This window comes from Mobula hypostoma, chromosome 13 (genome assembly GCF_963921235.1).
Source record: "Mobula hypostoma chromosome 13, sMobHyp1.1, whole genome shotgun sequence".
Classification (NCBI taxonomy): Eukaryota; Metazoa; Chordata; class Chondrichthyes; order Myliobatiformes; family Myliobatidae; genus Mobula; species Mobula hypostoma.
Window position 1 is genome coordinate 51106571 of NC_086109.1, and position 17292 is coordinate 51123862.

Consider the following 17292-nt stretch of genomic DNA (forward strand, 5'->3'; position numbering starts at 1 on the left):
TTCAGTATTCATTAAGGAGAAGGATATTGAATTGTGTAAGGTAAGGGAAACAGGTAGGGAAGTTATGGAAGCTATAATGATTAAAGACGAGGAAATACTGGTGCTTTTAACATAGAAACATAGAAAATAGGTGCAGGAGTAGGCCATTCAGCCCTTCGAGCCTGCACCGCCATTCAGTATGATCATGGCTGATCATCCAACTCAGAACCCTGTACCAGCCTTCCCTCCATACCCCCCGATCTCTTTAGCCACAAGGGCCATAACTAACTCCCTCTTATATTCCCTTTTAAGGAATATAAAAGTGGATAAGTCTCCGGGTCCTGACAGGATATTCCCTAGGACCTTGAGAGAAATTAGTGTAGAAATAGCTGGGGCTCCGACAGAAGTACTTCAAGTGTCATTAGAAATGGGGATGGTGCAGGAGGATTGGCGTATTGCTCATGTTGTTCCATTGTTTAAAAAGGGTTCTAAGAGTAAACCTAGCGATTATCGGCCTGTGAGTTTGACACCAGTGGTGGGTAAATTGATGGAAAGTATTCTTAGAGATGGTACATATAATCATATGGATAGACAGGGTCTGAGTAGGAACAGCCAACATGGATTTGTGCGTGGAAGGTCATGTTTTACAAATCTTACTGAATTTTTTGAAGAAGTTACTAGGAAAGTTGATGAGGGTAAAGCGGTGGATGTTGTCTATATGGACTTCAGTAAGGCCTTTGACAAGGTTCCACATGGAAGGTTAGGAAGGTTCAATCGTTAGGTATTAATGTTGAAGCAGTAAAATGGATTCAGCAGTGGCTGGATGGGAGATGCCAATGGTGGATAACTATTTGTCAGATTGGAAGCCGGTGACTAGTGGTGTGCATCAGGGATCTGTACTGGGTCCAATGTTGTTCGTCATATACATTAGTGATCTGGATGATAGGGTGGTAAATTGGATTAGTAAGTATGCAGATGATACTAAGATAGGTGGCATTGTGGATAATGAAGTAGGTTTTCAAAGCTTGCAGAGAGATTTAGGCCAGTTAGAAGAGAGGGCTGAAAGATGGCAGATGGAGCTTAATGCTGATAAATGTGAGGTGCTACATTTTGGTAGGACTAATCAAAATAGGACATACATGGTAAATGGTAGGGCATTGAAGAATGCAGTAGAACAGAGGGATCTAGGAATAATCATGTTGGTTGGGTAAGCTCATGTGTTTATAGTTTCAATATTCAATAGATAGGTTAAAGAGTTGGTACAACAATGTGGGCTGAAGAGTTTGTACAGTGCTGTATTGTTTAATGTTCTTGGAGAACTTTTAAAGATCTCACTCAGAGTGTTACTGAAAATCAGTTGAGACCAAGGCTGTGTGAGGGGGCATTGGAGGACTGTGCCACTAAACTCGAAGCATGATAGGATTGAAGCAATGAAAGAAGGCGTCAGCCTTCATGACTCATTCTACTTCAGAAGGAGGCAGAAAGTTTAGAAAAATGACAGTGAACATCGAGGGAGTCTGCAGAGATTCCTGTGTACAGAAAGGGGAGTGAAAGGGAAGGAAAAAAACATTCAGTAAACCTTAGTTCTGTGGGCTGAAATGCCTTGTTAATGAGAAAGGTCAGAGGAGCATGGCCAGACTGGTTCAACCAGACAGGAAAGCAACAGTAACTCAAATAATCATACATTACAACAGTGGCATCTCTGAATGTACAACACGTTGCACCTTGAGGTGGATGGGCTACAGCAGCTGAAGATCACAAACATACAGAAATACACTCAGTGGCCACTTCGTTAGGTGCAGGAGGTTTCTAATAAAGTGGCCAATGAGTGTAGATGTGGATTTGGAAAACCCCAAGGTGAAAAAGTTCTGCAGGAGTTGGAGAGAATGAACAGGTTGAGAAGAAAAATCAACAGAAAGATCTCAAAATCTGCTACGTCAGGAAAACAGGTGACATGAGAAGATTAAAGAACTAACAAAAATGATTTCACCCTACAATTCTTTCTACAAGGAAGACACTAGCCAGATTTGGCTAAACATGCATCCTCCTAGTAGAACAAATCCAAGTATTGCAGGACAATATTCCATTGCTTGAGGATCTGATGATTTTAGAGAAGGGGTAGCAACCAGCCCTCTTACATTGGCATCTCTGCCTCTCATTCTGCAAGGTGTTCAGAAGTTCCTTGTAGAGCTTGTTGGGCAGAACCTCATGCTCATCTCCAACCTGCAGGGAGAGAAGCTGAAGTGGTGAGATGCCCTCAATCAGATCCTACCACCTTAACCACACTCCCCAGCCCTGAGGTACATGGTTCACTGAGCCCTCCGAGTGGAGCGGGTGGATTGGGACCTCCCGCCAGGGAGGGATCCAGATCTGGTTGGCTTGGGACCACCCAATGGAGGATCAAATCTGGCTGGTTCAGGACCACCCACCAGAGGTGCACGTCTGGCTGGGTTGGGACCTCATGTCCGAAGTCTAGATCTGTCCAGTTTGGAACCACCCGCTGGAGGTCCAGGTCTGGCCAAGTTGCGATCTCCTGCCTGAGACCAAGTCTGGCTGGGATGAGGTTTCCCACTGGAGGACGAAGCCTGGTTGGGTTCCGACCTCTCGCCAAATTTGCAAGCCTGGCCAAATTGGGACCTCCCATTGGAGGTCCATGTCTGGTTGGTTTGGGATTTCCCACCAAGGGGTCCTGGTCTGGCTGGGTCAGGACCTCCTGCCTGAGGTGGGACCACCCACTGGAGGTTCAAATCTGGTCAGGTTCATTTCATTGGCTTCTCATTTAAGATTGAAATGAGTCAGAAGCCTGTACCCACCAATGGGTTGCAACTCCCTGTTGGCATGTCACGTTCCACACTTTATCGTACCAATCTGGCAACGTTTACTAATGAGCTGCTGTCAACCACAGAGTGGACCGATGGTTTAATGCTTATGCTCTTGAGTAGGCATCTTAACACAACACCCTCCTTTTGTCCCAACTGAGAATCTGGTGCAATCCCCAAGTTCTTAGCACTGGCACCAGCCTTCCAGCCATCAAGGACATAAATACAGAAAGGTGCCAGAAAAGGGTCAATAAGGTCATGAATGTTCCTACCCATCCTGCTGATGGACTGTTTGTCCCACTCCTTTCAGGGAGGAGTCTATGCAGCATTCACGCCAGGGCCACCAGATGCAAAAATGGACTTTTCCCAAGCAGTAAGGCTGAACAACACCTCCCCCCACTAACCCACTCATCCACAGCCACAACCACCACTATGCTATAACGTCCTGTCAGTCACTTTATGTCCAGACTCTCCTGTGCCCAGTGTTACTTCATGGACACACAATCAATCTATGTATATAAGCCATTTTATGTATTGATATTTATTGTGTTTTTTATTATTCTGTTCTTGAGTTTATTATGTTTTTCTGTGCTGCATTAGATCCGGAGTAACAATTATTTTATTCTCCTTTACACTTGTGTACAGGAAGTTACATTAAATAATCTTGAATAAGAAAGGAAGTGGGTGTGACTTTCACCCCTCCCATCCTCTGAAGGAGGAACTTGAGCAATTCTCACCCCTCCCACCTCATGGGAACTTGGTGCAATCTTTCCTCCCCATTGGTGAAACTTCCCCAACCCTACTTCCTGTCCCCAGGAACAGATAACATCTCCCCACCCATGGGGCCCTTTGGACACATCCCCTGTCGCACCTCACTGCTGTTTCTCTGTGCTGCAAGACCATCCCGATCTCAGCATGGGGTACAACCTTCTGCTACGGTGATGAAACTTGGACATGCAGCCAGTATTCAATGGGGCTGGCAGATTCCACCCCCACCCGGCTCATTCAACACTCAACTCCCTGTCCCCAGCTTATTCTGGCCACCAGGACACAAGCATGGAGAACCTCATCTAAAACTCTGACAAACTTCTATGGGTGCACAGTGGAGAGCATCCTAACTGGTTGCATCATGGCCTGGTATGGAAACAGCAATACTCAGGAATGGAAAAGTTTACAGAAAGTGGTGGATACCCAGACCACCATGGGTAAAGCCCTCCCAATCACTGAGCACATCTACATGAAGCACTGCCACAAAAAAAATCACCCATTATCAAAGAACCCCCACCACCCAGGCCATGTTCTCTACTCACATTGGGCAGGAGGTACAGGACCCTCAGGTCCCACACCACCAGGTTCAGGAACAATTATTACCCCTCAACCATCAGGCTCCTGAACCAGCGGGGGTAACTTCACTCACCTCATCACTAACTCCATGACCTGTGGACTCAGCATTATTTATTTGCTTTTCATTATTTGACGATTTGTCTTCTTTGCACATTGGTTGTTAGTCAGTATTTGTCATTTATAGTGCTTAATAAATTCCATTATAGTTTTTATTTTTCTGTAAAAGCCCACAGGAAAATGAATCTCTGTATGTATATGGTGACATACAGTATATGTACAGTACTTTAATAATAAATTTACTTTGAACTTCGAACATCAGTTCACATTCTCCCTCTCACTTCCATCTCAATATTGCCCAGCTTAATGAGAGGGAGCAGCAATACTGGCCAAGATAGGGACTGGAGATTGTAAACATTTACTGTTAACATTTTTGTGCAGCTTGCTGAGTTTTGCCAAGATCCAAGATTCAGAGGTCGAGTACTTACTTTTTTCAGGAAAGCCCCTGCATGTAGGTCAACCATTAAACCCTAAGAGAGAAGGATGCATTTAAATTAATCAAATCACTCATTCCAAAAACTCCACCAGATCAGAGGTGCAGTGGGTAGTGCTGTTGCCTTACAGCGCCAGAGATCCGGGTTTGATCCTGAGCTTGGGTGCTGTCTGTGAGGAGTTTGCACGCTGTCCCTGTGACTGTGTGTGTCTGTTCCTACTGGTGCTCTGTTTTCCTCCCTCCTCTTATTCTACTCTGCTCCAAAGAGAAAAACCCTAGCTTGCTCAACTTTCCTCACAAACATGTTCTCTAACACAGGCAGCATCTCTAAAGCTTCCACATCCTTCCTATAGTGACAAGTGTAGGTTGATTGGTCCTGGATGCAAAAAAATGGAGGAAAATAGCATTTGCAGGACTACAGGGGAAAATAGCATTTGCAGGACTACGGGGAAACAAGATGGGGAGGGAAGTGTTGGGACTGTTCCCCTGGGAGCTAACACTGATCTGATGAAATGAATGACTATGCTAAATAATTAGGTACAAAAATTGTGATTTTTATAAGTGACTTGGATAAGTGGAAAGGTGGATTAGTAAATTTGCAGTTGACACAAAGTGGTGGAGTTATGGATAGCGTAAAACGTTGTTGTAGGTTACAATGGGACATTGACAGGATGCAGAACTGGGCTGAAAAGTGGCAGATGGAGTTCAATGCAGAAAAGTGTGAAGTGATTCACTTTGGAAAGTTGAACTTGAAGGTAGAGTAGAGGGTTTTTGGCAGGTTTCTTAGCAGTGTGGAGGAACGGAGGGATCTTGAGGTCCATGTCCATAGATCCCTCAAAGTTGATTGGGCAAATAACAAGGCTTATGGTGTGTTGGCCTTTGATAGTTGAGGGATTAAGTTTAAGAGTCACAAAGTAATGTTGCATTTTCATAAAATTCTGGTTAGACCACACTTGGAGTACTGTGTTCAGTTCTGGTTTCTTCATTATAAAGGATGTGGAAACTTTAGAGAAGGTGCAGTGGAGATTTACCAGTATACTGCCTGGATTAGAGAGCAAGTATACATTGAGCGAGCTAGGGATTTTTTCTTTGCAGTGAAGGAGGATGGCTGAAAGAAAACTGGTGGGCTAGGTAGGAGAGAAGGGTTAGATTGGTTAAAAGGTCAGTACAACACTGTGGGCCAAAGGGCCTGTATATCAGACATCCCACCCTGCAAAAACTCATTTCAGGGAGGTAGCACCATCAATTTGCGAGACTCCTGGAACTTCCGGGAGAGGTGGGATGTCTGCAATAGAGTAGCTCCTTAGCAGCTAGCCAGCCAGTTTAAATAACGTTAGCTATGCGAATGAACGAATGACACCTGTTAAACTCACCTCAACATGTCTTTTACAGTCTTAACCCACCATGGGCAATAGAAAAGTTACTGTTGCAAACAGTGCAGCAAGCAGCACTGTCATTATTTTGACCCCTATTAGGCAGGGGTACACTTTAGTGTAGTCGGGGGTGACGTACGTTTTATATATTTTTTTGGAACACTCTGCCACTCTGACTTTTTTTGAAACTCTCTTGTTCTTGCTCGTGCTCTCTCGCTCATGGTTGCTCTCACTCGCGCTTGCTTTCTCGCTCTCACTCTCTCTCGTGCTTGCTTTCTCGCTCTCTCTCTCGTGGTCGCTCTCTCGCGCTCGTTCGCTCTCTCTCGCGTGTTCTCTCACGCTTGCTCTCAAAAAAATCAATTTCCGGGACATTGTATATAATTTGCGGGCATCAGAGAGCCACTATTAATTTGCAGGACACTCCCGGAACTTCTGGGAAAGGTGGGATGTCTGGTATAGTGCTGCAAAGTTCCAGGTTCCAGGCTCTAAAAAGGCACTTGTTGTCAAGACCCCCGCAACCCAGGATTTATTTTTACTTCCAATTTCCATTCGGCCCATCAAATCTATGCTGTATCTCAAAGCAATCCCATCAACTCACTTATATCGCCATAACTTATTCCCTAACACAGGCTCCTGCCTGATGGTAGGGGTCAGAGATTGATGGACGGACGGGAGGGAGAGATCACTGACAATCTAAGGGCCCTGCATTGGCATTCCTCCTGATAAATATGGGTGGGAGAGAGATCCCAACGATCTTCTCAGCAGTCCTCACAGTGCTTTGGAGGGACTTGCAATTCCTGTACCAGGCAACAACTGATCGTGGCAAGGGATGGTGTGGATTCAGCTGGTCTGTGGGGTATCAGATAGGAAGATGGAATAATCCGTGTCTACACGATGGGATAGTGGTTGTCTGACGAGGATCATGGCTGCTCACAAAGGGCAGGCGGGACTGTGGTCTAACACAAAACCAGGGTAGCAGTGCGGATCAGAAGGGATTGCTGAGCGCCAAGGTTAGCACTCACACACAGACATACACAGACTCACACCCTCACCCTCACACACAGACATACACAGACTCACACCCTCACCCTCACACACAGACATACACACACACTCACACACAGACATACACCCACATACTCACACACTCACAGACATACACACACACTCACACACGTACACAGACACACACACAGACATACACACACACACACACACATACACACACACACACGCAGTCACACAGACACACAAACACACACTCATACACTCACACACATACACAGACACACACATGTACATAGACACACACACAGAGGCATACACAGACACCCCCCCACACACACATAACCCACCCCCCACATACACACAGACATACACAGATATACACCCACACACTCATACACAGACACACACACAGACATACTGTGACAAAAGAGGGTTACAAAAGTACACATAGACTAAGATGTTAACTGTCCTGTGCTAGCACCAGTGGGATCAACAGTTGATCTGCCACCTGTCTTCAGGAGAGAGAGATAAGTAAGACAATGGAGCAGCATTTGGAAATGTTAATGAAGAGACGAGAGAGTTTAACGGAAGGAGACACCGGTCTGAGTATTGTCAAGACCGGCTCCTTTTGAACCCTGAACTGTTTAAAGTGTGATGGACAGGCGATACCCCAACAGGGGGATAAAAAGGGGCAGGTTCGCTAAGACAACACACACGACACCATGAGGTAACGAGACCCTGGAAGCGGTGCGCCCCCACAAGTCGGTGGGAGTTTTGGAAGTCTAGTCGCGGGACCAGCCATAGACGCACAGGGTGGAAAAATATGGTCGGCGGGAACCTGGTGTGTGTCCGCCCTTGCCTGGGTGCCGGGATCACCACTGAAGAACGATCATGTCTGGAACGGAGGGGTCACAATCGGTGACCTCAGAAGACATTACAAAAATTACAAAAAAAGCCCGAAAGCTGACTGCGAGGAATATCGAAGGTCTGTTTGGAAGCCGATTTGAATATTCATTCGTTCTCTCTCTCTCTCTCTCTCCAACGGCACGACGGTGATTACTGTGAACTGAACTAAACTGAACTCTGTCACTTGTGATTGAACATTTTACCCCTAGACTGCGATAGAGCTTGATTCACCCTATTATCCTAGTTCTGTGTACATGTGTGTTTATTCATTGCTAACTTGTTGCATTTATATCCTTACTATTAGAGTACTGTGTTGCTTATTTCTTTAATAAAACTTTCTTAGTTCTAGTAATCCAGACTCCAACTGAGTGGTCCACTTCTGCTGGTTTGGCAACCCAGTTACGGGGTACGTAACAATACACACACACACACACATTCACAGACACACACCCACACACTCACACACACGTACACAGACACACACACACACACACAGACATACACACACCTCCCCACACACACACACGCACAGACATACACCCACACACATATATATACACACACACACAGACACACAGACATACACAGACACACCCCCACACTCACAGACATACACACACACAGACACACACGTATACCCCCCACACACAGACATACACCTACACACTCACACACAGACATACACCCACACTCACACAGGCATACACACACACATGTACACAGACACACACACACACATACACCCACACACACTCACACACAGAGACATACACAGAGATACACCCACACACTCACATACACCCACACACTCACAGACATAAACACACACTCACACAGACATACACACACACACACAGACATACAAAGGCACACATCCACACACACACATACATACACACACACACACACACAGACATACACCCACACACACTCACAGAGACATACACAGAGATACACCCACACACTCACATACACAGACATACACACACTCACACATACACCCACATACACAGATACACCCACACACACACACACAGACATACACACACACTAACACACACAGACATACACCCACACACTCACATACACCCACACACTCACAGACATACACACACACACAGACATACAAAGGCACACATCCACACACACACAGACACACCCCCACACACACACAGACACACCCCCACACACTCACTCACATACACCCACATACACAGATGCACCCCCACACACACACATATACACACTCACACACACACACCCACACACTCACACAGAGACATACACAGAGATACACCCACATACACAGACATACACAGAGATACACCCACACACACAGACATACACACACTCACACATACACCCACATACACAGATACACCCCCCACACACACAGACATACACACACACACACTAACACACAGACATACACCCACACACTCACATACACCCACACACTCAGACATACACACACACACACACTCACACACACAGACATACAAAGGCACACATCCACACACACAGACATACACACACACACAAACATACACCCACACACACTCACACACAGAGACATACACAGAGATACACCCACACACTCACATACACCCACACACACAGACATACACACACTCACACATACACCCACATACACAGATACACCCCCACACACACACAGACATACACACACACACACACACACATACACCCACACACTCACATAGACCCACACACTCACAGACATACACACACACTCACACACACACAGACATACACACACACCCACCCACACACTCACACTCACACACATACAAAGGCACACATCCACACACACACACACACACAGACACACCCCCACACACTCACTCACATACACCCACACAGATGCACCCCCCCACACACACACAGACACACACACACACTAACACACACAGACATACACCCACACACTCACATACACCCACACACTCAGACATACACACACACACACACAGACATACAAAGGCACACATCCACACACACACACACACACACACACACACAGACATACAAAGGCACACATCCACACACACACACATACACACACACACACAGACATACACCCACACACACTCACACACAGAGACATACACAGAGATACACCCACACACTCACATACACCCACACACACAGACATACACACACTCCCACATACAGATACACCCCCACACACACACACAGACATACACACACACTAACACACACAGACATACACCCACACACTCACATACACCCACACACTCACAGACATACACACACACTCACACAGACACACCCCCACACCCCCACACACAGACACACCCCCACACACTCACTCACATACATCCACATACACAGATGCACCCCCACACATATACACACTCACACACACTCACACACTCACAGACATACTCTCACACACACACACTCACACACATACACCCCCACACACACAGACATACACACACTCTCACACACACAAAATGCAGGTAACATCCATGGAAATGAATAAACAGTTGACGTTCCTTCTTCTTCAGGTCTGGAAAGGAAGAGGGAAGACACCAGAATAGAAAGGTGGGGACAGGCAGGGAAGGAGGACCAGCTGGAAGGTGATAGGTGAAGCCAGGTGGGTGGGAAAGGTAAAGAGCTGGAGAGAAAGGAATCCGATAGACGAGGAGAGTGGACCATGGGAGAAAGGGAAAGAGGAGCACCAAGGCGAGGTGATAGGCAAGTGAGGAGAAAGGTTTAGAGGTCAGAGTGGGGAATAAAATAGAATTTCAGGTTATTGTTTAAGTGATGAAAGATTGCAGCATACTTTTGTGTAGAGGGACTTGGAAATGCTTGTGTATGAATTGCAGAAGGGTTGGATTGCAGGTTTAATAGGTTATCAAGAACACGAGTGGAATGTTGAACTTCATTGCTGGACGGATAAAATTTAAGAGCAGAGAAGTTGTGTTGCAAACGTACAGGGTAGTGGTGAGGTCGCACCTGGAGTAATGAGTCCAGTTCTGGTCTCCTTACTCAGGGAAAGACTTATTGACTTTGAAGGCAGTGCAGAGAAATTTCACCAGGTCAATTCTGGAGATGAGGGGCTTAGAAAAATAAGGAGAGACTGAGTCATCTAAGACTATACTAGTTGTAATTCAGAAGAATAAGGAATAATCTTATAAAACATAAGAAAGGGACAGGGTAGGATAGAAGAGTGAGAATAGAATTAGGACATATTGCCTCAAGATTTGGGGAAATGTATTTAGGATGGAGATGAGGAGGAACTATTTTTCTCAGAGAGTGGTGAATTTGAAATTGTCTGTGTGGGGAAGCAGTGCAGGCTACCTTATTAAATATATTTCGGACACAGCAAGATAGATTTTTGCATAGCAGGGGAATTTAGGGCTATGGGGAAAAGGCAGGTTAGACCCTAAGACCATTAGACATAGAATGAGTCCATTTGGCCCATTGAGTCTGCTCCACCATTCCATCATAGTGGATTTATTATTCTTCTCAATCCCATTCTCCTGCCTTCTCCCCACAGCCTTTGATGGCCTGACTAATCCAGGACCTATCAACCTCAGCTTCAGATATACTCAATGACTTGGTCTCCACAGCCATTTGTGGCAATGAATTCCACAGATTCACCACTCTCTAGCTCATCTCTGTTCTGAATGGACGCTCCGCTATTCTGAGGCTGTGCTTCTGTTCCTAGACATTCACCATAGGAAACATCCTCTCCACATTTGCTTTAGGCAGACCTTTCAAAATTCGAGAGGTTTCAATGAGATTCCACCCTCTGCCCGCCATTTTACTAAACTCTAGTGAATACAGGCCCAGAGCCATCAAATGCTAGCCCTTTCATTCTTGGAATCATTCTCATGAACTTCCTCTGGACCCTCTCCAATGCCAGCACATCCTTTCTCAGATAAGGGCTCACAATACTCCAAATACAGTTTGACCAATTGTATCCTTGCTCTTATATTCTAGTACCATTTCACTGATTAAAGTGATGAGGGAGATTGAAGCATTGAAGTGAGTACAGAGGGTGAACACAGCTGCTTGATTTTGATTGGTTGCTCTGTACCGGAGAGGGGAGAGCCTGCAGCTGCACCCAGTGAGTGCTGCCCTGGACTCTTTTCTTCAGTCTTATTGTTTTTATGCTCTTTTTTTTGACTAATCTTCTCAGGCATTTTTTGTGTGGGTGTGGGGGAGGAATTTGAGGGTTGCTGATCATGCTGCCTTTCTTTTCTTTCTTGGTTTCATGGCTACCCGGAGAAGAAGAATTTCATAGTTGTATACTTTGACAAGAAATGAACCTTTGAACCTAGTATGAGACTGGTGAGCTCCTGGTTTTATTTAAAAGTCTCTCAGCGGTATTCTGAATATGCTGAAATTTGTCAATAGATTACTTTGGAAGGCTGGTATAAAGTGCATTGCAGAAATCTAGTAGATTTGATATAAATGTGTGAGTTAGTTTTTCACAGCCACATCCTCTCTAATCAGTCCTTATAACCACAGTCACACATCCCAAGGAACTTCATGTAAATATTTTCTGGATCCTCTCAAAAGCCTTTGCTAATTCCTTTCTGTGGCAATCTGAACTGAATACAGAAACTCAGTGCAGACCAGAGCAGTATTTTCAGTTTAATTTCCTTGTTTTTAAGTCCTTTTTGACAGAGCACAGAAGTGCAGATGCCTCGTCAGTCACTTTCACTACCTGTTCATAAAACTATGACGTGTAGATGCTGATTTAGGCCATTCAACTATGACTGATTCATAGAACATAGAACCGTACAGCACAGTACAGGCCCTTCGGCCCACAACATTGTGCCGACCCTCAAACCCTGCCTCCCATATAAGCCCCCAACTTAGATTCCTCCATATACCTGTCTAGTAGTCTCTTAAACTTCACTAGTGTATCTGCCTCCACCACTGACTCAGGCAGTGCATTCCACGCACCAACCACTCTCTGAGTAAAAAACTTTCCGCTAATATCCCCCTTGAACTCCCCACCCCTTACCTTAAAGCCATGTCCTCTTGTATTGAGCAGTGGTGCCCTGGGGAAGAGGCACTGACTGTCCACTTTATCTATTCCTCTTATTATCTTGTACACCTCTATCATGTCTCCTCTCACCCTCCTTCCCTCCAAAGAGTAAAGCCCTAGCTCCCTTAATCTCTGATCATAAGGCATACTTTCTAAACCAGACAGCATCCTGGTAAATCTCCTCTGTACCCTTTCCAATGCTTCCACATCCTTCCTATAGTGAGGTGACCAGAACTGGACACAGTACTCCAAGTGTGGCCTAACCAGAGTTTTATAGAGCTGCATCATTACATCGCGACTCTTAAACTCTATCCCTCGACTTATGAAAGCTAACACCCCATAAGCTTTCTTAACTACCCTACCCACCTGTGAGGCAACTTTCAGGGATCTGTGGACATGTACCCTCAGATCCCTCTGCTCCTCCACACTACCAAGTATCCTGACATTTACTTTGTACTCTGCCTTGGAGTTTGTCCTTCCAAAGTGTACCACCTCACACTTCTCTGGGTTGAACTCCATCTGCCACTTCTCAGTCCACTTCTGCATCCTATCAATGTCTCTCTGCAATCTTTGACAATCCTCTACACTATCTACAACACCACCAACCTTTGTGTCATCTGCAAACTTGCCAACCCACCATTCTACCCCCACATCCAGGTCGTTAATAAAAATCACGAAAAGTAGAGGTCCCAGAACAGATCCTTGTGGGACACCACTAGTCACAATCCTCCAATCTGAATGTACTCCCTCCACCACCACTCTCTGCCTTCTGCAGGCAAGCCAATTCTGAATCCACCTGGCCAAGCTTCCCTGGATCCCATGCCTTCTAACTTTCTGAATAAGCCTACCATGTGGAACCTTGTCAAATGCCTTACTAAAATCCATATAGATCACATCCACTGCACTACCCTCATCTATATGCCTGGTCACCTCCTCAAAGAACTCTATCAGGCTTGTTAGACACGAACTGCCCTTCACAAAGCCATGCTGACTGTCCCTGATCAGACCATGATTCTCTAAATGCCCAGAGATCCTATCTCTAAGAATCTTTTCCAACAGCTTTCCCACCACAGACGTAAGGCTCACTGGTCTATAATTACTCGGACTACCCCTACTAGCTTTTTTGAACAAGGGAACAACATTCGCCTCCCTCCAACCCTCCGGTACCATTCCCGTGGACAACAAGGACATAAAGATCCTAGCCAGAGGCTCAGCAATCTCTTCTCTCGCCTCGTGGAGCAGCCTGGGGAATATTCCGTCAGGTCCCGGGGACTTATCTGTCCTAATGTATTTTAACAACTCCAACACCTCCTCTCCCTTAATATCAACATGCTCCAGAACATCAACCTCACTCATATTGTCCTCACCATCATCAAGTTCCCTCTCATTGGTGAATACCGAAGAGAAGTATTCATTGAGGACCTCGCTCACTTCCACAGCCTCCAGGCACATCTTCCCACCTTTATCTCTAATCGGTCCTACCTTCATTCCTGTCATTCTTTTGTTCTTCACATAATTGAAGAATGCCTTGGGGGTTTTCCTTTACCCTATTCGCCAAGGCCTTCTGATGCCCCCTTCTTGCTCTTCTCAGCCCCTTCTTAAGCTCCTTTCTTGCTTCCCTATATTCCTCAATAGATTCATCTGATCCTTGCTTCCTAAACCTCATGTATGCTGCCTTCTTCCACCTGACTAGATTCTCCACCTCACTTGTCACCCATGGTTCCTTCACTCTACCATTCTTTATCTTCCTCACCGGGACAAAATTATCCCTTACATCCCACAAGAGATCTCTGAACATCGACCACATGTCCATAGTACAGTTCCCCGCAAAAACATCATCCCAATTCACACCCGCAAGTTCTAGCCTTATAGCCTCATAGCCTCATAATTTGCCTTTCCCCAATTAAAAATTTTCCTGTCCTCTTTGATTCTATCCTTTTCCATGATATTATAAAGGCCAGGGAGTGGTGGTCACTGTCCCCCAGATGCTCACCCACTGATAGATCTGTGACCTGACCCGGTTCATTACCTAGTACTAGATCTAGTATGGCATTCCCCCTGGTCGGCCTGTCCACATACTGTGACAGGAATCCTTCATTATCCTTCTCCCCATAACCTTTGACACCCTTACTAGTCAAAAACCTGTCACCTCTGCTTCACATATACGCTATACTCGGTTTAATCCTCGAGATGATCACCCTCTCCTTGTCTGAGCTAGGACAGTGATTACGTGTTCCCATACTTGCCGAGGGGGAGCATCAGACTGCATGTTTGTCCCCTCAGGAGGGGGAGGGGAGGAGGCTCAGGAATGTGGGGGGGGATGGTGTAATGGGCACCTTTGAGACAACAGAGCTCAGGGAATTCTCCACTAAGGAATTAATGAGCTTGGGACAACACACACAAAATGCTGGAGGAACTCAGCAGGCCAGGCGGCATCTACGGAAAAAAATACAGTCGACGTTTTGGGCTGAAACCCTTCGGCAGGACTGTTTAGGGGAAAGGTCATTCTTCAAGCCCTCTGCAGATCAGGGTTCCTTTTGTTTTCTGCCACATTCCTCACATTCCACTCAGGGTTCCCTGCAAAGGATATCAGCTAATGTTCGACAGCAGTGCGAATCGTTGGGCGGGGGGGGGGGGGGGAGAGGGTGGGTGTTACTGCCTCATTGTTGTAGGGAGGGGAGGGTCATTCGACCTGCATCCCTCTCTCCATAAACAGAGTGTAAATAATTTGAATGTGAAGAAACGAACTGTGGCCATACACGCCAGTTTGCGTGTGTGTGTGTTCGTGCGCGCCAATTTCACCCTTAAGAGACCCTGTGAATATGCTGGGTCCCGTCCAGCTCCTTTTTCCTTATTAGTTGTTCTCTGATAAGTGCTGTTTCTCTGTGAAAAATTAATTGTCTGTTTTAAGTTTTTGTAGTTTCATAGGAAGTTTTATTAAAGAGTTCAGACCTGACATTGTGATTTGTGTTTAATTTGTTACTTTCTCGCTTGTGTTTGTTCAGTCAGTTACTTTGTTTCTTGTTTTCTAAATCAGTTAAGCTTTTATTGTACCTTAATCTGTTACTTGTTTCCCCATATAATTGGCTTTAGGGATGACTCACTTTTCATACTGGCCATATGAAATTTGAGTAGAAATTTGGGCAACTTTATTCCTGATTATGAGATGCCCACATTTCAGAGGGAATTGAACACTTTGGGAGGAATTCTTGTAGTTTTGTCATTTTTGTGTTTTCTAAATATCCAGTGATGAATCAGGAGTGAGTGTATTTGTATCTCCCCGCATTACAGAATGGCAAAGTGGTGAATGCTGATTTGTGGTGGGAGAACCTATTATACATTCCTGTCTGTGGATGGCGTTTGAATTTGCACACTGGACCATTGAATCAGATTGCTGAATTTGCATGAAGACTCCTTACTACATCACGGAAGAGTTGTCACTGATACTGATGCCTTTGAAGAGAAAGAAAGACTGTTGGGGGAAATTATCTGGCCTCTCAGGGTTTTGCATTTTGGTTTGGTGGGGGAGCTGGGAGGGGGTAGTCTATTCCAGCAACCTTACCAGAGTATGATAACAGTCGTAAGTGACTGACCCTTAATTGCCCTGGTGGAGTGAGTGCTCAAAGGTATTTCCCTACATACCATTTATCATTGGAACGTCCTGACTCTTAGTCATTTCCCCACCTGACAGGGTGTGGGTGTAGGTGGTATGTTGAGTACAGGTACAAAATGGATGGCAAGTGTGAACAGGAACAATATCTGTCTATGCCAAATGGTGCTGTGAAGCTGGGCACTTGCTGGATGCTGAATGGCATTTACTGGATATGCCTACCCATTATTCTCACAGGGTGGTGTGGTTGATATGTGGTGCCATATGTATGCACACCAGTGCCCTGGGTGAACATCTTGCCCATGCTGGTTGGTAAGAGGGCTATTACAAAGAAAGGGTATTTTGAATGATAGCCTTTCTCAACATGATATACAGCCAGACTGTCCTGGGAACTGATTCTGATAGCCTTGGATTACCTGCTCACCAAGGAAGGTGGCAGCTATACTGTTATCGCTCAAGAATGCTGCATCTACACTCTTGATGGGTTGGTGCACATCTCTCACCTGGCTGATCACATCTGAGAGTCAGTGTATAAGATGAAGTGGGGGGACCAGCTCCTTGGCTATTACATTCCAGAGTGGGACACAGAGAGACTGGCAGACTGGGAGGCAATTATTGGGTTTACGGTACTGGACGCTGGGCATCGTACTCATGTTTTATGTGCAACTTAGTTGGGAGTTTGTGAGAGTCATACTAGTCTGAGGGTTGGA

General features: G+C 45.6%; 1 protein-coding gene across 6 annotated transcripts in view; it reads right to left on the minus strand.

Moving 5' to 3' along the window:
* The window catches only part of dennd2da (DENN/MADD domain containing 2Da), a 236331-nt gene that overhangs the window by 33937 nt on the left and 185102 nt on the right, over window positions 1–17292 (minus strand). For all 6 annotated transcript variants that reach the window (XM_063065682.1, XM_063065683.1, XM_063065680.1 and 3 more), the window contains 2 exons: window positions 4628–4669; window positions 2118–2202 (listed from right to left, as the gene is read on the minus strand). In XM_063065682.1, coding sequence (XP_062921752.1) covers window positions 2118–2202; window positions 4628–4669 — 127 coding nt within the window. The remainder of the gene's footprint in view (window positions 1–2117; window positions 2203–4627; window positions 4670–17292) is intronic.